This window comes from Lepisosteus oculatus, chromosome 5 (assembly GCF_040954835.1).
Source record: "Lepisosteus oculatus isolate fLepOcu1 chromosome 5, fLepOcu1.hap2, whole genome shotgun sequence".
Classification (NCBI taxonomy): domain Eukaryota; kingdom Metazoa; phylum Chordata; class Actinopteri; order Semionotiformes; family Lepisosteidae; genus Lepisosteus; species Lepisosteus oculatus.
The window spans coordinates 43,297,577-43,322,901 of NC_090700.1; the positions used below are offsets into that span (position 1 = coordinate 43,297,577).

Sequence of the window (25,325 nt, forward strand, 5' to 3'; positions counted from 1 at the left end):
GTCGCAGATTCAGAGGAAACGTTCAGACTGCTTCCACGGGTGGCCGGCGGATCTGTAAAGAGGTGACCCGATCCCCAGTGACATGTGAGAAGCTGGCTCTTACACAGGGATAGGGTGGGCTGTGACACCGAGCAGTGCCCTTCTATTTTTGTATCGGGGGCTATTTACTGCTGAAATCCCGACTGAATTTACTGCACAGCCACGTCCATGAGCGCCTGCTGAAACTCTTGCGGCAAATCTGGGGAAACCGTGAAAAATACTTGAACAGGTAAAATGACCTTGCATCCCTGGGAACTATTCTTCCTACATTTTTATATCTTAAAATTAACATGCGTTGCTTGCACAAGTTGAGATCAATTTAAATGTTATTTCGAGAATACAGAAGCAATGCGGTTTTCACATTGAAAGGGTATGCAATATTCTATGATTTGTTATTTGTGAACAATTTACATAAGCCATAGTGCATCATTCTTTGACTGCTACAAATACTGCTATCAGCATACACGAAGCTACTGCGCAGTATTCGTTTTGGTGCCTGTTGCTTTAACGTGCCTGCACAAGGTCCCTGAAATCACAGACTCGGTATCTGATGTTCAGCTAAACTGACTGAGAAAAGTCCTTCAGTTGATCAATACGAAAAATTACACTAAACTGTCGGATGACATGGGTTTTCTCTGGCAATCCGGTGATTCATCTGCGGTTAAAATCTCGTATGACTCTCATACTCCTGTTCCCATTGGTACACATCTATCATGTTCGTGCATTGCCTCCCTCATCAATCAAAGACTAAAATTTCATCAGTGTTTCACTACAAAGGCAAAGAAACTGTTTTAGAAATTAGCAACAGCCTTTCCTACAGTATGTGCTGACATTCATGTGATCATCAGTTTCACCTTGAGTATTTCCACTGTCTTATCTGTTTTCAAAAGTCATTTGGAATATACGGTATGATAATATTAAAAAGAGTTTTATTTGACACTGACCGCCATAAGGCATTTCATGTGAGTTCCTGAATGTTAATGTGTAAGTTAGTTGTCTGTATTCCTCGTTCCTCATTCTTCAGGGAAGACAAATATCACACATCTATTTATTCTTATTTTCCATTTAGGATACTCTTCAGGATTTTGAGTACTACGGCTCTTAACCTATCATCTTCCGAGCAAAGCCAAAGACACAATAGCTGGTCCTCTTCATCTGGAGCAATGGACGAGGCCACTAAGCAGTACATTTTCAGTGGGGGAGAGGGGACTCTGAGCAAGGCCTGTGTGGATACCCCAGTGCTAAAGGATACCCCAAGTGACGAACCTGAAGGCATAAGTTTTTATAACATGGACCTCTACGAGTCCAGAGAAAGGCTGGACATCTTTGTAGAGGAAGTGCCTGTGAGCACGATGGCTGACAGCCAGTCTGTGCAGGAGCCCCTGGAGAGCCCACAGAGAACAGAAGAAGAAGAGTATGACCTGTACACTGCAGAGGTGACCGAGATGGCCAGGCAGTACGGGGTGTGGGACGACAAGGAGGAGGGGGACATGGGACTCCCTACCCAAGAGCCTTACGTCTTCATCACAGAAAATCCACCGGCACCCACCAAGAGAGAGGTGGCAGAGTCCGGCAGCACTGATTTCAAAAGGCCGGATTCGCAAGAGGAAATGGGACGTTTTCGGACAGCTGACCAGCGTTTCTCAGTGGAGACAAACGACTCGTTGTGCTTCGACACCTGCGTTCCTGCGTCGGACGAAGCCAAGAGCCCACCACTCACATGGGCCGGTGCACAGCAGCAGTGGAAAGAGGAGGAGGCCGAGGAGGAAGGGACGCATCGCGGCGGTCCCGAGCAGTCAGCGGGAGCCAGACTGAGGGAGTGGAAGTGCTCTGAGGAGAGCCGAGAAGACAGGGCCTTGGAGGAGGAGCAGGTGTCGGCTGAGAGCAGTGAGAATGAGCCTCCTGATGTCTTCTGTACTGACTGCCAGACCCCCATCCGAGCTTTCTACAAGCTGTTCGGACCACACAAGGACCACCGAGTCATTCAGATAGCGAACGCTGCCGAGGAGGTGAAGGTGAGGGGCTCTTTCACAAAGGCCAGAGCTTCAGCTGGATCCCCAGGACACAGTATGAAGTCTCCAGGGGCTATCTGTTGCACACGTGAAGCACTGAAATGATTGAGACCCTGAAGACTGAAATGGGTGGAATATATTATAACAAAATTATTAATGTTGACTTTGAAGATTAAACAGTGCAATGGATGTCACTTTAAATTTAAATTTGGGAAAACTATACAAGTTTTTCCAGAAAAAAGTTACACATCCATATGTACTGAGTATCAAAACAGCATTTTCATTTATAAATGCAGCAAATGCACTAGATTCTTAATAAACAAACAACATTTTTTGTAGCAGATGGTTTGACATTTTGCTGTATGGACATGATATACAGTATGTGCTGTAGATTCAATAATCTTTGTCACCATCAGGGGTGATCAACAGTTTGTCTACTGCAAAAGTTACAGGGTAGTAGACTGGTACCATAATTGGAAGCAATGTGCATTTGTGATGAAAGCTTTGCACTAGGTTAAAGATTTCTGTCCCATTCCCCACATGGAGCCTGGACAAGCACAGGCTTGTCCATTGGTTTATGAGCGCTAAAACGCCACATTTCATCCCAACTCATCCCACAAATGGTCAAAGGGGCTCACGTCTGGCTTCTACGATGTAACTGTAACATTCTCTAATCACAAAAGGGCACTGTTACAGGGGCAGCATGAGGGGCAGGTGCTGTCCTGCTGGAATGTTGTCACTTCAGGGTGAACTCGCCGGAATGGAAGTGAGTGAGTCTCAGGTCTCAAGTCAATCAATGTGGCGCCGTGCAGCCAGATTAGCAGCAATCACTGCGAGAGAAGTTCTGCAGCAACTAGGCACACCAACCCAGAACATCACACCTGGGCCTCCTCTTTCCTTGGTCTGAGCACTGAACAGTTAGAGGATCATACTGCATGTCTGAGCCAGACTACCTGACGTCAGTCAGGGTGGCCAACATGAAATCTTGACTGATCTCTATAGAGGACTTTATTGGCAAGTACAACTGAAGTGGCTTCAACCAGCCTCCAGCCTATTGATGGCAAGACAGTGTGGTTCTCTTGACAAGCAAGTTGCGTTAATTCCTGTATTTCTTTGTCTTGATTTTCACTAGGTGTGGCATTCGATAGGTTGATCCAAAATCTATATATTTGGGTTTTCTAAAAATATACATGCATATACAGATGATCATTTTTTTTTACTGTATGAATATTTCTGTATGTGGAAACTTGTACACTTTAGTTAATGTAATATGTAGACTCAAACTGCACCGTGAACAATTTAGAAGAAAATGCCTTGTTATATATGCATATCGTGAAGCTCTCATACAATACATGAGATGTCTTTCCATTCTTTTTTTTAGGATGAAATCCATAAAACTATGTGCAAACTGGAAGAACAGATCGCACAAATGGAGAATTTTGCCAGCCATTTGGAGGAGATATTCATCACAGTTGAAGTAAGACAGCAAAGGTTGTTATTGGTTTCGAATATTATACTCTAAAGGCTGAGAAAACATGGAGCACATCACAGTCTGCAGTAAAAAGCCTTAGAAAGGAGTAACTTCATGCCAATAAGTGCAAAGACAGTGCTGTCCCATACACTTAGTGGCAAGAAGCTGGGAGTGGCATTTTCACAAGGCTGTTTGTACTTTAGTGTATCAATTAGCCGCAACTGACAGCCAATAACAGCTGCAGTAGAGATTCGAATTGGTCACATACTGTACAAGACCAACCATGTTTAAGAGAAAAGAACGACTAGACCTTTACGAGTAATTTTCTCCTGTAGGAAAACTTTGGGAGACAGGAACAGAACTTAGAGCAGCACTATAACGAGGTGATGCAGACTCTGACTCAGAGATATGAGGAGAGGACGTCTGGCCTGGAGGATGAGAAGAAGCAGAAGCTGGAGGCCTTGTACAGCCAGCTCATCCGATGTGGGAAAACTCTGGACGTTTCGAAGGAGCTGATAGAGGCGGCTCAGGAACTTCACAGAAATGAAGACAAACTAAGTTTCCTTCAGGTTTGTGTGCAGATGTAAAATGTACTGTGCATTCTGTGCATGCTCGTTTTTATGAATTATAGTACTGTAACAGTTTTATAGTTAGGACACACAATTCCTTTCTGCAAAACTAAAAGATTTCTTCAAAAGACCCCAGTTAACAGACTGTGTGCTTTCAAAATGTGTGCACTTGCATTTACTGTATACAGTATATTAATTTATTTTTAAACTCTGATCCGTAAGATATTTAAGTAAAAGTTTGTACATTTTTGTCGACAGACTTTTGTGCCGACAGTTGACAGGTAATGTAAACAAATGTTTTTTCTGATGTACTGCGGTGTCTTATTAACATGCTTTTATGATGAAGACATGAGTCTGAACACTAATGACGTCAACATTTTGTCGGTTTGAATTAAATGGATTGCAAAGTTTGATGAACTCCTATAGATCTTCAGAAAAACAAAAGGTTTTGCATTTCAATCTAATATAGTTGTATTAGTGTAAGTTAGACATCTTAGTATGACTTAATTAACATTAATGTGTTCTAACATTGTTTAACCAGTGTGCAACAAATGAAAGCATGCATTTTTATTTGCAGACATTGCGTCTCGCATGATTTGTGTCAGGTGTTCTGAGTGAAAACCATATTTAATTGTTCAAGAGACAATGTGCGTTAAATAATTCCCAAAGCAAACCAATGCAAAATTGTATTTCACAATGTGTAATTCCATTGATGCTACAATGCTACAAACTACAAAAAGTAGTTTCCATAAAATGAACAAGTAATAGGTTTATTCCATGCTGAAAAAAAGAAGAAAGAGAACACAACGTTTCGGCCGTGGAGCCTTCTTCAGGTGTGAGAGAGACAGGGCAGTAGGCAAAGGTAAAGTAGCGGGAGAACAAAGGTTGGGAGGGAGGAGGAGTGAGAGGCGGGAGCAGGGGACAGAAAGAGAGGCCAATCAAGAGGTGTGAAGTCAGAACTTCACACCTTTTGTGACCTCACACCTCTTGATTGGCCTCTCTTTCTGTCCCCTGCTCCCGCCTCTCACTCCTCCTCCCTCCCAACCTTTGTTCTCCCGCTACTTTACCTTTGCCTACTGCCCTGTCTCTCTCACACCTGAAGAAGGCTCCACAGCCGAAACGTTGTGTTCTCTTTCTTCTTTTTTTCAGCATGGAATAAACCTATTACTTGTTCCTTTGCAGCCTACGCATGCTGACGCAGCTACCCACCTGAACTTCCATAAAATGAGTTTCCTGTTTGAAATCAGAGTTCAAGAGGAACTCTGGGGTCTTTAACTACTGTACAGGAGAAAGGAGATATTGAAGGAATTCTATCCTGGTGTCATGGCTTGGCTACAGAAGGTGTATAATTATATGTCAAGCTATGAGTACAGGATGTTTACACATTACTCCTTTATCTGTCTCTTTACAAGACTGGTTGAGACTGTTACCTTGAATTTTATAATAGCATTCTAATCTATGTAGCATCAGTACCTGGAATCTGTAGAATCTTTCTTATTCCTTCTGATATCTTCTTCTGTGAGCGATTAGAAATTTCATTAACTGGAAGAAATGACTTTCTATGCTGCTGACTGCTTAAATTTTAATTTAAACCTGTGTAATTTGCTTTATCTTAAAATGAAATATACAGAATAGAAGAATTCATTAAATGTGATCCAGAACTCAAGCTGTCTGCATCCATGGACTTTCAGAATGCTGCTATAGATTTTTCTGATGTCAGACAGATGATGGATTCGATCAACATTGTTCCAGGTTTGGCTCTTTTCCATGAATTTACTAGACTTTACTGATGTATCACATGCCCCTGTGACAACAGTGCCAATTCTGTTTCCTGATTCGTATGATCATATGTTTGTGTAATTTCTTTGGATAAACTCTAGCTGCTTCTGTAGAAGTATTTTCAAAGTTTTCCCCAATAAAAAATCTGTTAGCTAGGAGTCTTGTTGAACCAACTGATGTTGCATGTAGGCTGAGGACACAGTTACAGTATAATGCTCTTTGCTATGCTCTGAGTGCAGATTAGAAACATCACCCAAGTAGAGCAGTCCTGTGTGACAAGTCGTGGAGTAACAGAACCACTGTGTCTGTGTGAAAATGGTTGATTGTGTCATGAACTGAGCTCTCTCACCAAAAGAGGGCATATTATTCAACTGCATTAAACTCACAAATGCAAATTACATGAAACACTAATAGTGACAAAAAGATAAGAATGCCATGAACAGTGACAGCTGGATAAGGGATTAATTCTAGCCTTTTTTGTGGTTCTTTCTCTAAAAGTTAAATACCAAATGTTTAATTACAAGGATATGGATGACTCATAGAACTTTTAACAGCAGGTTAACATTTAAATTCACTTAATTCCTTCTTACTGTCCTTGTAATTGCTGGGATATGAAGCTGATGTTCCCTTTGATGTCACCAGGCAGTGTAAGATTCAGCTGGTGTTGAAACAATGATACACTGATCTATAAACTGATCCAAGATAAAACCTTAAGCTTTTTTTTAATTGGAGGCCGTATAAAAAAATGAGTCATGTTTGAAAACATCTGGACATAATCAGATGATATTCATTTGACCTATTAGAGCATTTTCAAGAACAATTAAGTGGGATAAGTATAGCCTGAGTTCTTTAGATTCAGGATTCTTTTCATTTCCAATGTAAATATCCCGGTATGAGGCTATTTCAGAAAAAAACTAACACTGTTAGAAGATCATATCACTTTTCTTATACAAAAAGTAAAAAATAACAATCGGAAACACTCCTTTCTTGGATAAATAAAAGGTGGTCTTTATATGAGGAGATATTAGCAGACACTGTTCTTAATGAATTTCATCTTTTGTCTGCATATTTAATTATGCTAACACAGTGCAGAACTACTGCAGCAGAATAGAAAAGATGGTCCAATTCATCTGTAGCTCAGCGTTCGTGTCACCAACTTTCAGAACCATAAAAACATAAAAACTTGTCAAAAGCAAGATGTAATTCCAGCCCACACAGAAATCTATACATTTTTGAATCATGTTTTAATACAATGTCTCAAGTTTTCATTGTCATTGTGGGTATGTATTTTAAAAAAGGGTTAAGAAAACAGAAAACATATAGTGGGATAATCAATAATTAAGAATAAATAATTATAACCCAGGGCAGTACAGTGGCACAATGGTTAGCACTGCTTCTTCAGAGCACTGGGACCCTGGGTTCAATTCTGGACCTGGGGAACTTTTTGCGTGAAGAGTGTACAGTATGTTTTCCCTGTGTTCATGTGAATTTCCTCCAGGTTCTCCTGTTACTTCCTACAGTCAAAAATACTGGTAGGTTAATTGGCTTTTGGGAAATTTGGTCCCTAGTGTGAGAGTGTGTGTTAGTGTCTGTGTGTACCCTGCAATGAACCAGTGTCCAGTCCAGGGTATATCCTTGCAGCGATAGGTTCCAGCTCCCCCACAACACCGTGTTGGATAAAGAAGTAAGAAAATAGACAATGGATGGATTATAACCCCTAATTGTTAAGGATATGCCAAGAATATACCCGAGAGGTAAATCAGAGGCAAACATCTATTAAAAATGACAATACAAACTAAGCATGCAAAAACAAGTAGTCTATTTACAAAACAAGGCATCTTAGATGCCTGCATCCTGACATCACTGTAATCCCCCACTGCTAACCCAGTTGTAAGAAATGCTGTATAATGCCTAAACTAGCTAACAAGATAAACCCTAGTCCTTAAGCAGAATACGACTCAGGGCAAAATCAAACCCTGCCTATTAATCTGAATCCTCCGAAGTGAATGGCAATCTATCTCCCTATTGTAATAATGTATCCCTTACCTGGAGAAAAAACGTCTTTAGCCTAGGGATTCCTCGTAAAGGAGATCAGAGTTTCCTGAAATAACAGAACGGCAAGCTTGGCACGCTCCTCCTTTCTCTCTCTTTTCCTCTGTTCCCTTCCCTTTTCCATTCTTCTTCTCTATCCCTGGTGGTCTCTCCTGTCTTTCTGGGTGTTGAGGATTTACTCATTATGATTTACTGGAGTAATTCCCCAGAAGTTACTTTTCTTTTGTTATTTGTGAGGAGATTGAAATGCTTCCTCCCTACTCTTGCTTTAAAACAGCAACCGATCCCTCTTTTGAATGGTGTTTTCGAATGAAGTTTTCTGTCCTGTTTCAGCCCCCTCTGCCCCAGTCATCAACCCCCAGGCCCCAAACTCTGCCACCAGCACCTCGGTGAGGGTGTGCTGGAGCCTGTTCTCGGACGACACTGTGGAATACTACGAGCTCTACTACACCCCTGTCCTGGAGGACTCCACTGTGGGAGAGAGCAAGGAACATGAGGGTAACTCCACTGACTCCCTCATACTGCCCAATCATCTCACCTCCTGTCAGGCCTGGTGCACCACTAGCACTGGAGACAACAGCCTAAGTCCTTATATAGGTTGTACTAAGAGTGGTTTTGCAACAGCTGTGTTGTGCTTCAGATCTCGGAACTATGAGAACCCACCACATTATGATAAAAGTTTCTAAATCATAATTACTCAGTTACCCCCCTGGTATTGAATCGCCATGGTACATTCCAGGAGTGTACTACAAAAACACGTTGACACTTTCGAAACCACTGCAAAACTAGAGCAAAAATGGTAGTAAAAGTCTAACATTCCTCCCCTACATTTACGGATGAGAAGAGTTTCCACAAAGCTGCAAAGGTATTCTGTAATATTCAAAATTGGCATTAATGAACAATTATTAATAATTTAAAAAAGAGAATAATTATTTTTTATGTTGTTTATATTATTAATAATGCTCATCCAACAAACATTTATAATATTCAGAATAACGACTCATACTAGTGGGAGAACTGCACCCTTGCAGACTCTGGATTTGATTCAAGAAGCGTCATGAAGAATTAAAATCCCTGTTATTTTTCAACTGCGCTGTACTTCCAAACAGGCCTGTTTTGCAACAAACAGGCTCTGTGCAGAGCTGGAAACAACAAGCGGAGATTTCTCATTGAGTGCACCTGTGTGCCTGGCATTTTCTTTCACTCGGCAATTAAACCCTGCGGCCTCCAGTCTCAAGGAGGCCTGGAAATGTTCGGAATTTGGGCCAAAAACTGTTTACATCCAATGGTCTGAATTGGCTAGAAGTGAACACAGGCTTCAGGATGGAGAGGTGCAGTCAGTGCCCATGGTGAGGACAGCTAATTAACTCCACTGTGTCTATCAAGAGCAGCGACTGCGTGGTTCTCAGCAAATTTGGCAACAAAACGTAAAGAGCTGATTTTGGTACCAACCACATCCGTTGTAAATGAACCTGAGGCCAGATCCACACCACTTAGCACCCATGTGTACAATGGTGACTGTGAGAGGAAAGATTAGAGGCAGGCACATTCCCCAGGAGGGATCAAACAAATGAAAAAAAATCTTTTCCACAAGTGTCTCTGCTGACATATCATGGTATAACTGTCTGGTAACTGTCTCATTTTTCTATTTTATGCACAGCTTCTATGATAAAGGTGAAGGAAACATACTGCACTGTGACTGATTTAGTGCCAAATACACAGTATGAGTTCTGGGTGACAGCTCTGAACACCACTGGCATCAGCCCAGCCAGTGAAAGAGCTGTGTACGTGACAGGTGAGTCTTCTACAACTAAAATGGTGTGCCGCGATTTTAACATAAGAATGATAACAAACAAGAAGAGGCCATTAGCTCATTGGGAGTTAGTAGTTAATTGATCCAAGGATCTCATCCAGCCATTTCCTGAAAAAAGCCAGGGAATCGGCTTCAGCAAAATGGCTGGGTAGCTTGTTCCACACTCCCACCACCCTTTGGGTAAAGAAATGCCACCTGTTCTTGGTTTAAAATGCACTCCCACATATATGCACTTGTGTCACATTTGTGTTTTCTATGTAAAGTGTAACAATAGTAGACTGGAAGTCCAAAGGAATGTAAAATACTGCAGAAAAAGATTAGTTCTTTAAGCGGCCCAAGTTTGGTTTTTTTAGCACCGCACAATTATAAAATCCAGCAGAATATCTCTAGTATGGTAAAACGCTGACCTTCTGGTTTTTCCACAGCAACAGAATTGTCCTTGTGTCCAAGTCCAAAACTAGTTGCTTTCCCTTAATCTTCAATAATAAAGTCAGACCACATTACATGTGGCTCTTAATGGACGACCCTCTGCTCCAACCTTCTGTCTGTGCATTTTGCAGTCCCGTCACCCCCCTTCATCAGACACAAAGAAAGCAGGAGCTGTCCCACGGCGGCTCTGATCCGCTGGGAGTCAGGCAACACCAACCCTGTGGATTCCTACACTGTGGAGCTCTGTGAGATAAGCAGGGAGAGAACTAACAGCGCTGTCACTGAGTACGTACTGTTGAACAAGCACTCTATTGACTATTGTGATAGTCAGGATTGCCTGACTGTCAAGTATTTGTTAACATTCTAATACTGCAGAAGCTTTGTGATGCATTTTTCTCACTCAAGACAGGAAGGGGAGGGGGGAGGCACTGTGCCATGGAGGTCAGAGCTGCTGCCACAGGTCCTGAGTCAGATGGCCCCGAGTTTTCCTGCTTTCCATGTGGAGTTTGAATGGTCTCCACAATATGAATGGGGTTTTCATAGGTGTTCTGGCTTCAGACATGCTGCATAGATTAAATGTATGTACTCTCTGTGACGGACTGGTGCCCTGTGTTTTTGGTTGCTAGACCTAGAAACCACAAAAAAGTGACTTACTGACCTTCAAATAACAAATGAAAACACAATCTACATTTTAATCATACAACACATAAATAGCACTTGGTTTGTGAACTCTGAAAGTAGAGAAATATCAGTAGCATTATTAACATTGAAGCCTTTTCTAATCACAGGAGATCTGAGGTTGTTTTGTATGATCTAAATCAAATGAAGTCCAGGGATTAGCCACATGATATTACACCCTGCTAAAACAGAAAAAAAGCATTTCAAACTACAATGATTTACTTAGTAATGCAATTACTTAGGGAATGACTTGATCAGGATAGTTTTAGTTTGAGTACACCCCTCATGAAATGCAAACCGGGTTTTCAAAGCAGCACGCAGAGGTCATTTTAATGCGAGCTTTACTGGGGAGCTGAGAAGGGAAGGAAGGTTGCCATGGCCCTGCCCCAAGATCCTAGCTGGCATATCAGATGGCACCATGGCCTAGAAATGCTATTTTTAGGAGCTATCCTACCATGTCATTTTAGTTTCGCAGGGTGACACACCTGAATTTGCTCATTACATCTGTATGGGATTTATTTCATTTGATTCCAGATCCATCGTGGGCATTCCTACCTGTGAATCTCTGATCCAGCTAGAGTCTGGAAAGCGCTATCTCATTTACGTCCGGGCAGTGAATATAGGTGGTCTCAGTGAAAGAAGTGACTCTATCATAATCCAGACAACAGGTGAGGATTTCCCTTCAACACATGCTCATGTGCTGTGCGTCTCACTGTTATTAAGGCTTGGATGTGTGACAGCTGGCTAGCATAGGGCCACAGGTTGATTTGCGTTCGACACCCCCGGAGTTGATTTTAGTTGCCCACAACAAACACACACTCTGGAGTGCATTATTCAGTGCAGTGGTTGGCCTTGCTGCCTTTGTGTGCTGGGATTCTCCCTGTGCTTGCATAGGTTTCCTGCCTCAGTCCAAAGACTTATAATAATAATAATTAATAATTGCTTACACTTATATAGCGCTTTTCTGGACACTCCACTCAAAGCACTTTACAGGTAATGGGGACTCCCCTCCACCACCAATGTGCAGCCCCACCTGGATGATGCAATGGCAGCCATAGTGCGCCAGAACGCTCACGACACATCAGCTATCAGTGGGGAGGAGAGTAATGAAGCCAATTCATAGATGGGGATTATTAGGAGAGGACCAATGGGACATTTGGCCAGGACGCCGGGGTTACACCCCTACTCTTTCCGAGAAACGACCTGGGATTTTTAATGACCATAGAGATTTAGGACCTCGGTATTACATCTCATCCGAAGGACGGCGCCTGTTTACAGTGTAGTATCCCCATCACTATACTGGGGCATTAGGACCCACATGGGCCACAGGGTGAGCACCCCCTGCTGGCCCCACTAACACCTCTTCCAACAGCAACCTTAGTTTTTCTCAGGAGGTCTCCCTTCTAGGTACTGACCAGGCTCACACCTGCTTAGCTTCAGTGGGTTGCCAGTTGTGAGTTGCAGGGTGATATGGCTACTGGTAGGGTAATGGTCTTCTGGGAAAACAGGCCCTGGTGTGAGTGTGTGTATGTCTAAGAATGCCTTGCAAAAGGACTCGTATCCCATCCATCCCATCCAGGGTGTGTACCACCTTGCACCCGTTGCTTACTGGGATAGGCTCTGACTCTGATAGGTTCAGATTCCTGAACTGGATGAAGCAGTTAGAAAATGAAAACACCTGAAAAATATCCACAAAAAGCAGTTCCTGTCATTCCTCTTGGGGCATGCTGTACAACAATTCATGTGCCAGAGTATAGAACATCCCCTCTTGCCACTGTGTAATACAAATCTGATAAGGAATATTATTTTTCCTTGTTCTTGAATATCTCCTTGCAATCTCTCTTGTACTGCACTATCACTGAAATCATGTTTTACCTCCAGAACACAGAATCTTCTACAAGAAAAAAAAAATATCCGCAATGGATGAATGATTTCTAGCGTACATTCTCCTTGCAAGCCCAAACCATAACTCCCCGCATTCACAACACCGGGATTTTAACTAATTTGTCCAAAAATAGCCTAACAGACTTCCTTTCTGTGCCTGAGCAGGTACCTACTTTCACCTCAATGAGGAAACAGCTCATCCCTGCCTGTCTATTTCTGAGGATGGATTCACCATGTTCTATGGTGACGAAGAGCTGGAAGTAAGCGATATGACCTTCAGTGACAACACCTTTGCCAGGTAGGTGAAGTGTAATTATAATAATAATTATAATAATGAAGCCTGTGAGAGATCTGGCCAAAATCTGGTCAGTACAAATTTAAAAGTTCAACAGTAAGAGCAGCCGGCGAAATGGTAACCTTAATGCAAAGCGATGCAGAGACAGAACAATTTGGAACTTACAATATGTAAGCTTTGTCAGGATTCCTAAAATGGAGAAGCAAGAGACAGAAGACTTCACTGCAATGTAGAATAATAATAATGCATAGTTTACAGATGTTTCCATGTGGAGTTTGAATGGTCTACCTTGTACATGAACATCGTTTGGCTTCTCAATTGCCGTGTCCTCAGGTGTGTGGCAATCTTGGGAGAATTGATCCCAGTCAGAGGAAAGCACTACTGGGAAGTGGAAGTGGAAGAGAACACAGAGTACCGAATTGGTGTGGCTTACCAGGACACTCAGAGGAACGGATACCTGGGAGGAAACAACACATCTTGGTGCATGAGACATGTGATAACCCCCTCCAGGTGAGACCGTAACAGTGCAGGTAGTGTTCAAATTACCATTCAGCTGCTCAAGACACTGCACATTTGATATATGTGGAATGAAAAACAAAAGATACCATTGTAAGGCAAAATATGGTATCTAGGAGACAGAGTTCTGGAAGTACTGCTTGTGTGCATTCTGATAATTCTGCACTTAATTACATGCAGAAGCCTCTCACACACAGAAAGGGGTTTTGTTTAAAATACCCATAGAATCACTGTATAGCTGTTGCCGTAGCAACTCTATTTTCAGCACAATAGAAAAACGTCACTTAAGCAGATCATTTGCCGGGGCTCATCACAAACAACCAGAGCAATAATATTCAAATGTTCCCAGCAGCGGAAAAATGGTTACTACCTGAAGTCAATCCTACAATTTCTTCACAACACCCACTTGTCCTCACACATCAAGAGAATATTAATATCTTGGATTTTACATTTGACTTTTTCAGACACAAATACGAATTTCTGCACAACGGATGGACTCCTGACATACGCGTAACAACTCACCCGAAGAGGATAGGAGTGGCACTAGACTACGAAACCGGAAAACTCTCCTTCTTCAACACTGATCAGTCTCAGCACCTTTACACGTACGAGTGTCAGTTCCTGCACTTTGTACACCCTTGTTTTGCTTTAGATAACCCAGGAGCACTCACTGTTCACAATGGCATTGAGGCACCCGCATATGTCAAATTCTCCTGAGTGCTCCTGCTGCACTAGTGTTTATCTTTTTAATCTCGACTGCATATGTATTTTATTTCAATGAGTTAGCGTCCATAAATAGACTACACATAGGGCAGCTGCTGATTTGGTTACACTAAACCCCAACTCTGCAGCCCCTGAAATGTGCATTTACTTCCTGTAGTTTACCAATTAACCTCACTAGTTGCATATTAGTGCCGTTATTGAAGGAGCCATTCTGACTATCCTTTTCACCAAACAGGTAGATCATAAGAATCAGAACAATTTTCTTAATTATGATTACCATAGTGATAAATATCCTACAATTCAAGAAATGACTGTTTTACTATATCAGGACCTAGTAAAGAGACTGACTGCTAAATGTGTTTTGAAGAGCAATATTGTAAGACACCCAGAAAGCAGATTACTAATAATGCAATTTTGTACCCAAATAAATGTCTCCTCATCCATGCAGTTTGTAGCATTACTTTTTTTACAAAGAAAGCAGAAAAGACCTTTTGCTGTAGTTTGTCATCCATGTTCATTATAAGAAGTCCAAACAAGGCAACATCGTTCAAAATACTTTATTACAGTATTCCATGGGAACAGATGAACACTCATTTTTCACATGAAAATCTGCAGGAAGTACAATGTAAAAGTGACAATTCGACCATTTGTATTAAGGGTGGGCAATACAGTGCAATTCTTACATAGTGTTTCCCTACACTACCCATCTTCTGATTTTCATTCAAACTGAGCCCTGATTTATTCACAACTCACTTCATCTCTTCATTTAACCAACTGCTTTTAAACTTTCTACACTCACTCAATTTTATTTCCAAAACTTTTACATGCATTTCCAACAATTGTTTTACATATGCAAATAAACTTTTAAAGACTTAAATGAAATTGAACTACAGTTTCAAAGTGTTGGTCTCCCAGTTCCCTATAGGTATTTATTAAATGTATAGAAATAGGTGGGAATGACTGTCAAATAACTCCCATAATAAGCACCATTGGTGATGTGCAGACTCATGTATTTCAACCTTAAACAGTCCTAAATGAAATGAGTTATGAAAGCCTGCACAGGGTTCATGCTGATTTCTGAACAGATGACACTCAGTCCCAGTCCTAGGGCACCACAACATATTGCAAGATACATGTTGTTCTTAAGTAGGACCAAACTGTGTGACTCATGCAAAACACCTTTAACGGTTTCCCGAGTAATATTAAAACAGCTCAGGACTTGTAAAAATAGCTGTGAAACAACTCAGCAGCTGAGGAATTTGTCCCAAAGAATTTAGAACCTGATCAACACTTCCAGAGCCTGCTTAATTTTACTCATGTTGTAGCCAGTGGAAAACAGGTTGCACACATTTTGTCCCATCAGCACAGGGCATCTTGACAATATTCTTTGATAAGAGTGTGTATTCATTAGCTTTATTCTGAACTTGCATTCAGAAGGCGCAGTGTTTTACTGAAATAAGATCCAATGAAATTGTTAACTGCAATTTCAAAAGAAGGTATGTGGTTGTTAAATACCACAATTGCAAAACACTTTCAATAAGTAGAGACCTGGAAATATAACATGAGTGATTCAAATAAAACTAAAGTTCAGGGCAGACTGCAAATCAGAAACCTCAGCTGCTCTCCAGGACCAGGAGTGAATATCAGCATTCAAAACTAAATTGTTCTAATCTCTTAAAATAGAAGTGTTTGAAAATTAAAGGTTTAAGAGGCTCAACTAAGACCGAGCACGGGAAGATTGAAAACCAGAAAAACAGGTGTACTTCAGGACCAGTAAGACTAGCATACATGTTGGAAATGTTCCTTGGTGATGGAGGGGAATAAATGGCTACCATTGCTACAAGTGAGGCCTTTATTTACATCACAAAAACATACCCCAGAGCTGCTGTGTAATAGCTAAGCAGACCTCAACAGTATCAAGACCCTGAACATGTTTACTGGAAAGATGTCTTACTGCCACGGGTCCGGTCATCCTCTTCATCAGAGGAATCGCCTCCATAGGGAACTAACCCCAATGTTCCCTCACTCGTTTTTGACTTCTTGGTTAAAGTACCCACATCACCTGTGAAGGCAAAAAAAGAAAGACAAAGAAAGGGGAAAGACCACACGGAAGCCCCATTTAAGTCGTAGAAATTGTTCAATCCACAGCCAGGGAAAGGTCATTCATGGAAAATGAAATGGCACCAAACATCCATAACAGCCACGTCCAGAGGAACATGTGAAGAGAAGACAAGGGGGAAGAAAAAGAACATATACAAAAACAAAAAGTTAGTTCATTTGCCAGGAATGGGTTTTAGCAGGTCTCCAACAATCTGGAAAGAAAAAGGCTGTGATATTTAGTGCTACATATTGAATGTTTATGATCGACAGCATAGCTGTACAGAAAGTGTGATGTCTGGCTCTTGCGCTGTGAACAGCAATGCATACCCGTGGCAGCCTGTTGTGCACCACAGCGGCCATCCTCTGCCCTTCGCCTCTTCCGCACAGCTCCGATTGGAGGAGGAGGGGGGGGTGGGGGCATCAGGATCCTGCCAGATAGAAGTAAATTAAGATGGATTTGATCACCATAAACTATACCAATTGCCATTTGAGGACTGGTCTCCTTTGAATGGCCTCTTATCATAAGGTTTTAGACAACTTACTAGAATTCTTTAAACAAGCAACAATGACAGCTCTAGAACAAGCTGCAGAAATCCAAGGATAATGTACACACACAGATTGAAAATGGGTTATCAAACATGAAATACTGACCCCTAACCAGGGTTCAATCACAAATAGTCTGGTAAAGAAACAATGTAAAAAATATAGGTAGCAACATAAAATGGGAACACCTGGGCAAATATGACCAGGTTTACTGAAAGTAAGGGCCTCCACAGAGGTGTGATCATGTTTAGAAACACGAAAGATCACACAGATGATTTTGGCCTGCAGGCAGCCATTAACCAAAGGGATCTGGGTGAATATAGATTCTTCAATGTCCTTCTCAAAATAAAAGGAAAATGTGGAGAATCAATAAAGAACAATCTTTAAAACCCAGACAGGGTCAATGCAAAGGACTTCAGATTTAGAAACTAAACAGGAATTCATTTAGGATGGAGAATAGGAAATACTTCCTTAACCATACCTTTTGGTGCTTCTTACCTACCACATGTTTGAGGCCCCTACTCAAGTTATTAAAATCTACCAAACATGCAAGACAGGCTGAATACCAACATCTCATTTTAAAGTGTGAAAGCCCTGGACAGAATGGGTTACAAGAGCACACCGATGGTTATTCAGACAGGAAAGGGCGGCAGTATTCAGACTAATCAAAATGAAATTTAAACTGGACGGGAAAAGGGGTTGAAAATTTAAGGTCAACCTTTCTAATTCTTTTCCATCATTGTTCTTGGTCGCCAGTGAAGTAGCCATTTCAGTTTTAGAAACAGTGAGGCCAGCTCCGGAACATGGATCTGTCTTGCCATGCTGAAAAGAGAAAAAAAAAATGGTTTTCCAAAAATACCAAGGAACAAAAATAAAATCTGTAAAAAAAGGCAGGTAAATGCATATTCAACCTGATACTCCAAATTTTTTTCCTCTGCAGAAGATCTCTTTGCACTTCGGTTATGGGGAGGACTGGATGTGGCCTTATCAATTGTTGCACCGTTACTGGTCCCAGTGTCCTTGACCAAAACAGATTACAATACACTGATGAGCTCAGATCTCATACTGAACTATTAGAGTAGAAACATAAGTCAATTACAGCATTGTACAAGGTTTGAAATAAAAGGCAGAAAAACTGTTCAACAGAACTAGCAAGACAGCTTTGGCATTTCTTTTTATTCTCATACTTAAGCAAAAAGGTTTACATGTTGGTATAATAGGTACAATATGTCCATAAGCAGATGATGCAAATGGATGGAGTGAAACAGCTACAAGGGACTTACAAAATCAAGAAGGGCTGATACTTGTCAAATGAAATTAAAGGCAAACAAGTGCAAAATGTTTCAACAGCCCAGGTACTACAGATCTTATCTACTCAAAAGAAGTAGACCTCCACTGTGTACATGTAGCAAAAGAACTCCTGCGCTGACAGGCCAATCCTGCCTGAACAATATGCCAACAAAACAGCTGCTGAATGAATACATCTGTTCCTGTCCGACTCCTTGTGTTCTGTATAGGACCCAGATGTTTTCCTGATCAAGTGCTCACCAGCTTGGGAAGTGTACAAATTAACTATAAAAGATGCATAGAAACCTTTGCCTAAACCCTAGAGAAACACCTTCTATATTAAGTTGGTTTTAAAAAAATGTTCCATGAGGAAGAGTCATCTGGTTGCTGCTCTAGCCAAGTCCTTACACGGTCAAACTGATTTCAGTTTTCAACATAGGGCATATTTGCAAGTGTGCTTTAAGCTTATAAATACTATCTGACCTTTCAAGTAGTATCAACCCTATCTTAATTTCTGAGCTTAAGATCTGCCCTCATTCTAGTTTTTCCTGGAATGTAAATCAACTGTAGAAGAAAAAAAACTGTGGGAGTTGTCTAACAGTGCCACACACATACGGCTGTCCAATCAACTACACTGAACTAAGCTCTTTAGATGGGGAATAATGGCAAGCAGGCATGGAGAGGCTGAAACACCACACCCTTGAAGCATGATATTTTTAAACACTCTCAACCAAATAATTGATCTTGTTTAGATTTAAGTAATTAGCATTGGAGATTTATTGTTCAGATGGCATGAAAAATAAACAGTGGCCCTCCAGGATCAGGCTAGGGAAGCACCGTTTACCCCGATACTTCAAGACAGCTGTAAAAACCAATTCAGAAGTAGTTGAAGGATCCCATTTACCACTAACCTTCAGTGTCCCTGGGGTAAGGCACTATTTCTAACAAAGCATTACTCAGAGGAAACTCATTCTAGTTATCAGAATTCCATCATCCTGGTTCATCCAAGGTGTCCTCCAGGCTGCTATAACCCTTAGCCAACAATTCCTGGTTTGTGTCAATACGTGACTGGAATTTGAGCTATACAAGAAAAAAACCTACCTGCTCTAAATAAGGTGGTGGCATTCTGGGACACACTGGATACTGAACCATTGCCTGAGAAGATTGAGGGGTTGTTGAAATGTTAGAATAACTGTGATGACCATTTGAACTACTCCAATAACCACTGGATCCGGGATATGGAGAATAGCCGCCCGAGTAACCATTTGTTGGGTAGTTATACCAGGAAACCTGGCTACAGTGATTGCTATTAGGTGGGTAGCCATGGGAAGGTGGGTATGCTGAAATAAAAGTATAGAAATGTACTGTTAATACCACAAACAGTTTTAACCCCTTCACTGTATCCAGTTACGATACTGGACAAGATTTGACTATGTGGTGATGTAAGAAAAAAACAAGTAGTACATCTCATGATTAAAAGAAAAACAATGAGCTCCCTTTTCACCACAATCTTCTCAATCTCCAATTCACACAACAAGCAAACATTTACCTTGAGGAACCCCAGGTGCTGTGTAAACAGACATCATGCGGGAGTGCTCCACGCGAACCTATAAGAAAGGAGACAGGAAGTCTTACATAAAATACAAGGATACCTTACAAACCCAATGATTCACTGCAGAAAGATAGTAGGAATAAAGCCAAGCCAAAAACTGGTTGCATAGGAGCAGAATTTTGATGTCAAGAACATTACAGGTATCAAGACAAGAAGGCAGCTTTCAAACACTGCATCCAACAATGGAGGTGCGTGTTAAGGAACATTTTACAAGTCAACTATCCCCAAAGGGCAGGTTGAAAAATCAGATGTCAGCAGGTGCAGTATACTGTAACCTTTTACTGGAGGCCAAGCTGTTCACACTACTGTGTTTCTCTAGGAGGTGAGTATCAGTGAGAGCTATACACTTTACCAGCTTCACTTTCTTAAAAACCTCCGTGTTGCAGTACTGAGGTGGAGAAAGCCATTTACTCCTGAGGAATACACTGTGCAGGAAAAAAATCCTTACCGTTTCTAACAGATTCTCACAGAGTTTCTTTGCTGCTTCCAAGCTGACTGAATTTGGGTGGCTATAAAGAGAAAAGGTGCAATTCATCTATCAGGAAGTCAATTACATGTAGACCTAAGTGCTTTTAAAGAAACCGATACCAACTCTTCTCATCAGGCTTACCTGTTAAATAAACTTTCAAAGGCTTTTAACTTTACCGTCATTACTTTCTCCCCCCCACCCCAATACCTTTAAACCCATCTGCAACAAAATCATTTTGGATGCTTTAACACAGTGGGTAATACAAGAAAACAATACCTGATGTAGAGATACAAAGGTTCAAAGGATTCTCGCCGAGAGGCCTGCTCAATATAACCAGACCCCTTTCCTCTTAGGAAGACACGAGCACCAGTCTCATTCTGGATATGCTGCAAGTATGATCCCCCAGGACCCTCTACTTTCTCTTTCACATTGAAAGAAGGCAGTGTCTGATCCAAGCCTACAAATAACTTGGTGTGGACAAAATTCTGTAAAACACAAATCCATAAGAATGCCTCATTAACATTTTGTGTTGTTTCCAACAAAGGAGTAAATCCTTATGAATACCTTAAATGACAGCTCATACACTTTCCACATTTTGAAAGTCCCAACAGCTATCTACTAGCAAGTCTCCAAGCAGACTCAACTTGCACTGATGTAAGCCTGAATGTCAGCAGGAGCAGTGCACTCCAGCCTCTCCCTGGAAGATAAAGTTGTTCTCACTGCTTGTTTTCTCTAGGAGGCGTGTATCAGCGAGAGCCACATTCTTCACTGGCTTCACTTTCTTAAGCCTCCACGCATTAGGGAATTAGTGATAGACACCATCAAACAAAGCCATTTGTTCAAAAAGTCAAAAAGACTACTTGAAAAAAAAGGAAAGCAATAGGTTTTCAAGTTTCAATATGCTCCAAGTTCAGCCTGGACTTGAAAAATGCAGAAAAGAGGAAATTCAAAGAAGCTCACAACTACACAAAATAGTCTGCTACACTTACCTCACTTTCTCTACTTTTTAATTCCTGTACATTGTTCATAATTTACTAAATATCAAACTGTCTCGACTTCTTGGTCAATAGGGCCTCTTACCAAACAGAAAAACAGACAAAGAAACACGACGCTTACTCCTGAATGAACTTGGTTTGGTGGCACAGAAGAACTGCGATTCTGATTGATGGGTGGTCTTTGCTGCAGGGCAGGAGGCGCAACAGGAGGCCGGGGTGCCTGAAGGCTGGGAGTATAGACAGGAATAGCAGAGGGTGGCTGTCCAGACGCAGCCCTCAAAACCTCCTCTGAAATGATCTCCTTGATGCGCATCATAGCCTCTGCAAGCACAAAACCACAATCCAATGTAACCAGTCACTGCCAACAAATCAGACAAAAAATAGCAAGCAAACTGGACAATAACTGGAAGTTATAGCTTACTGTTGACTTCCTCCTGGGTCTTTCCTTGAACATGTAAATATAGCGGCCGGTTCCTAAATGGGTTGGAAAAAAATAATCAATAAGACAACCTGAACAGACACATTTGACATGACATGTCTAATTATAGAACGAGCTGTACATACACTCCTTTAGCTTGTGCTTTTGCAGCTGCAGTCATGTAGGAACCCTTTGTTGATATCGTTGCTCCGCTAAACTGGCGAATCTACAATTGCAAGAGAAAAGTGTGGTAGGATATGTCAAGTTAAAAAGGGTAAGTTGGCAAAGAAAATTCCTGATCCTTTACTGATAATTGGAAACATGCTTACTTCTTCCTGAGTTTGTCCTTTTGTGAGTAAGTTCCTGCAGTGTAGAGGAACGTCATTAATGTCCACCTCTGTAACCACCAAGTCACTATTTTGAGACGAAACAGCGACAGTGGGTGCAGGCTGGAAAAGCAAAAATGCAAAGTCAAAAAGGAACATCGGACCTTTCTCTAGAGCTGTATGCCTGACACCCTTAAAGCCATCACTCACACACAGGCACTTTTAACCTTTTAGTCCTACAATAAAAAAACTTGATAATACAAGAAATCTGTTAAAACACAAAATAAACTGAATTTTTTACTCATGCGATTTGACAATCCCCATCACAACTTACAGTTACAGCAAACAATTAAAAACAAGGGACAGAGAAGTTAACGGGGTTGCTAGGAACCAGAACATTCAACAAACAACTACTACAATGACATTTCTTTTAATGTATCATTTTAGCTACAGTCGCGATGTCACTGATCAGGTGGAGACAATACACTTGTACAACAAGTTATCAGATTACCCTCTCTGGCGGGGGCTGGGCTGTCTTCAGTTTCCCCTTTGCCATCAGCATGGCGTTGAGTTTTGCAGCCATAGCAGCGGCGAGCTCCACTGCGCCCCCTGGAGGAGGGCGGTGTTCCGACAAAGTCGTGGAAAGAGCTGGAAGACTGGTGACGTGGGAGGACGGGGTCGCGTTGTTGGAGCTCATGGCGACCGCTGGACCTCTGCTACCAGGCGGGGACGTGCCGGCGCCCAGATCCCCCGCGTAACCCGGAAAGGCGCCCAATGTCGTTGAAAGGGAACGAGTTAGATTCCCCGTTAAGCTGTGCAGCATGGCGGCAGTCGGTGTAGTCTGACCCCATCTAATACCGAGACACCTACAAACAGAAGATGTTTGTAATTTCAAGCCACGTGGGAAAATCAATCACAATACAGTTCACAATCGGGTTTCAGCGTTAACATGTTAAGAGATTTTGTATGCAGAGCAAGTAGATCGCAAAAACAAAACTTAAGTTGACGACCTGTTCTCAAACTGCATTTTTAATATAGGAGGGGAGTATCAGCCGGATCCAGTGGCGACATAGGAAACCGCTTTCTTATCCCTCCAGGTAGAAGACAAAACTTGCATTTCCTTTGAAACAGTACGACGTTTTTATAAGCAAACGGGCTGAAATGCCTTGTAGGAAACGTGTACTATTATAAAACGCTAGGGAGGCAGCGCCCGGTTTAATGCAACAGTCCGCATTCTGGCGAAATAGTGATTTCTAAAATTAAATAACGCATCCCGTGAAAACGTGATTAATACCGATACCATGTTCTGGAAATAAAAGACGAAATATGCTCCATAGACTTCGGCTTTGTGCATCTGTACCTCCAGACAAATTACATTTTATAAGTAACCCAAAACAAGTATTTCAATGACTTAAACAAAAGTCCACACACGGATTCAGCCTGGCCGGTTTCTGGAAACATCGACAGACAAGGCCCAACTCCATCACCTCAATATTATCAACAATAAGCGCATTGGACCTGAAACCTGTGGACTTACGAGTTCTGCTGGGCCAACCCAGAAGCCATCTTACGGAAAGATAATGGTCCTCGTGTATCCCAACCAATATTCCCTAACCGCCGTAATAAAATATTTTAGAAGAGCCAAAAACTAACACAACCCACACCACCGCCTACCGAAGATATAGCACCCAGGGACGGAAATACGTATTGTGTTACGTAATAAAGAGGTGACAAGCCACATAGGCGCGCCCCCTGTAGTTTGGTTCCGGTGTTGCTGAGTAGCTCCGAAGTGAAAGGAATGTGGATTGGCTGCGAATGACTTTAATAAACATCAGTATTTCCGAGAAAACCAGGATTTTAGTCTTTATTTTTCAATATTAAAAACTGTTATCGCACCCATTGTGTCGTACCTGAATTGCAGTGTTTCTAAGCAGAAAAGGTGACCCTTTGATTCACTGTATTGTATCCTACAGTCACAAAGCCCCTGATGAAGAAAAACGTGAGAATAAACTCCTGGGTTTGTAATTTGCGATTAGCAGGTGTGTCAAAACTTTGATACGATCCCGTCCAGACTCCCTGGCCTACAGCTGTTTTCTTTCTCTGATTTATAAAGTCAATGAAGTGTCCCCAGTTTAAAGCTATTGTTATTTCTGAGAAATTCATGACAGTAAAAGACTCAAAGTTATGTCTTTTCTAATGTCTTTGACAAATGCTCTTTATGACAAAACATTGCCGACAAATGCATCAATAAAGCATTTTAAAGTGGCATGACATAATTGTATTTCTTTGACGTGTATTTTTATTACAGCAACAAAATGCATAATGCATAATGCATAATACACATCTTAAACTAATGTTACAGAACAGGTAAGTTGCTGGTACAGTGTTCTAGCTCAGAGTAATTTATGAAAACATACACAATTTTCAAATCTCTTCCCTTGTCCCTCACAAAAAGAATAAAACTGAAGGAAAGGGAGACAAACACAAGAACTAAACAAAGGCAAAATACTAATTACACTAAACAGTCGCTAGGAAGCAAAGAAAGGAGGAAGGCCAGTCCTCTCAGGTTTCATCTGAATAGCCAGCTTGTAGCAAACGGAGGTCTGGGGTGGAGACGGGAGGCTGTCTCGGAGTACTTCAGAAATACCTGTCAAGCTTTATAATCTTATTTTTTAAAATAACTTAACATGCATTATATTTTATTCCTAAAGGTAGCTGAGGCATCATATTTTAAAAACTAACAGTGATTAAAGCCAGATCTTAAGGATACACTGTGTACCATTTACAGGGAAAGCAAACAGAACCTTGGTCTGAGTTTCCATTTTCAGCTGTGAAAACATCGCCAGGGGATATATGAGGGAACAAGCAGCTAATGTCGGGAATAGACTTTTATGTCTTACATAACTGTTCTCAGATGTCCCCCTGTTATCTGAAGAGAAGTCAAGGAAGGTTAAAATTAAACGTGACAAAAACAGCAACAACAACAACAAAAATGTTTGTTTCCACCCTTTCTCAGAAGATAGAGCCCAGGCAGAAAGATCAAGGGGCGGTCAGGAGGAGAAATCGCTCAGAAAGCTCCGTGTTGAAAGCATTTCTTGTTTGTGGGAGGCTGTAGGAGGAGGCTGCTGCAGTTGCAGATCTAACTTTAACAGACTGACTTTGTTGGTAGTCAGTACTTCTCTTCTCTAGTCGGCTGTAGAGGGCTGATATTGTTTTGTGGCCACTGACATCCATGGTTTGCTTTCCTATGGAGAACTGCTCAAACTGGGCTATTTTCTTAATGCAAATGTGCCACAGAGCAATAGCGGTGCTTAT

At 41.5% G+C, this 25,325-nt stretch overlaps 2 protein-coding genes across 3 annotated transcripts; one reads left to right on the plus strand and one right to left on the minus strand.

Annotated features, from left to right (window-relative positions):
• The first annotated feature begins 158 nt into the window (after positions 1–158).
• LOC102698472 (fibronectin type III and SPRY domain-containing protein 2) lies at positions 159–14,703 on the plus strand. The gene is made up of 13 exons (XM_006628682.3): positions 159–268; positions 1,109–2,054; positions 3,433–3,528; positions 3,858–4,091; positions 4,350–4,372; positions 5,722–5,843; positions 8,256–8,420; positions 9,583–9,717; positions 10,296–10,449; positions 11,377–11,510; positions 12,892–13,024; positions 13,355–13,531; positions 14,002–14,703. Exons 2-13 carry the CDS (start codon positions 1,203–1,205, stop codon positions 14,252–14,254), a joined length of 2,478 nt encoding a protein of 825 aa, XP_006628745.2. The 5' UTR covers positions 159–268; positions 1,109–1,202; the 3' UTR covers positions 14,255–14,703.
• Positions 14,704–14,803: 100 nt separating this feature from the next.
• On the minus strand, positions 14,804–23,713 carry LOC102698679 (KH homology domain-containing protein 4-like). Of its 2 annotated transcripts, XM_015343001.2 has the most exons (14): positions 23,548–23,713; positions 22,522–22,876; positions 22,014–22,133; positions 21,831–21,910; positions 21,688–21,740; positions 21,388–21,587; positions 20,548–20,756; positions 20,251–20,311; positions 19,740–19,797; positions 19,292–19,530; positions 17,815–17,922; positions 17,622–17,725; positions 16,688–16,788; positions 14,804–16,322 (listed from the first exon to the last, which is right to left on the minus strand). In XM_015343001.2, the coding sequence occupies exons 1-14, from the start codon at positions 23,574–23,576 to the stop codon at positions 16,195–16,197; spliced, it is 1,845 nt and encodes a 614-aa protein (XP_015198487.2). In that variant the 5' UTR covers positions 23,577–23,713; the 3' UTR covers positions 14,804–16,194. The 2 variants fall into 2 exon arrangements, with proteins under 2 accessions (XP_015198487.2, XP_015198485.2); XM_015342999.2 differs by having other exon boundaries at positions 16,229–16,788.
• Between the last annotated feature and the right edge of the window lie 1,612 nt (positions 23,714–25,325).

What these genes read in the sequence shown, in the direction of transcription:
- LOC102698679 (XM_015342999.2), bottom strand. Translation starts at nt 23,576, where the DNA reads ATGGCTTCTGGGTTGGCCCAGCAGAACTC. An exon ending in AAAGCACAAGCTAAAGGAGT is followed by an intron (nt 21,741 to 21,830) that starts GTATGTACAGCT and finishes CAACCCATTTAG; the next exon opens with GAACCGGCCGCTATATTTAC. An exon ending in GTGAGAATCTGTTAGAAACG is followed by an intron (nt 19,798 to 20,250) that starts GTAAGGATTTTT and finishes CCTTTCTTATAG; the next exon opens with GTTCGCGTGGAGCACTCCCG.
- LOC102698472 (XM_006628682.3), top strand. Translation starts at nt 1,203, where the DNA reads ATGGACGAGGCCACTAAGCAGTACATTTTCAGTGGGGGAGAGGGGACT. An exon ending in TTCGATCAACATTGTTCCAG is followed by an intron (nt 5,844 to 8,255) that starts GTTTGGCTCTTT and finishes GTCCTGTTTCAG; the next exon opens with CCCCCTCTGCCCCAGTCATC. An exon ending in ACTAACAGCGCTGTCACTGA is followed by an intron (nt 10,450 to 11,376) that starts GTACGTACTGTT and finishes ATTTGATTCCAG; the next exon opens with ATCCATCGTGGGCATTCCTA.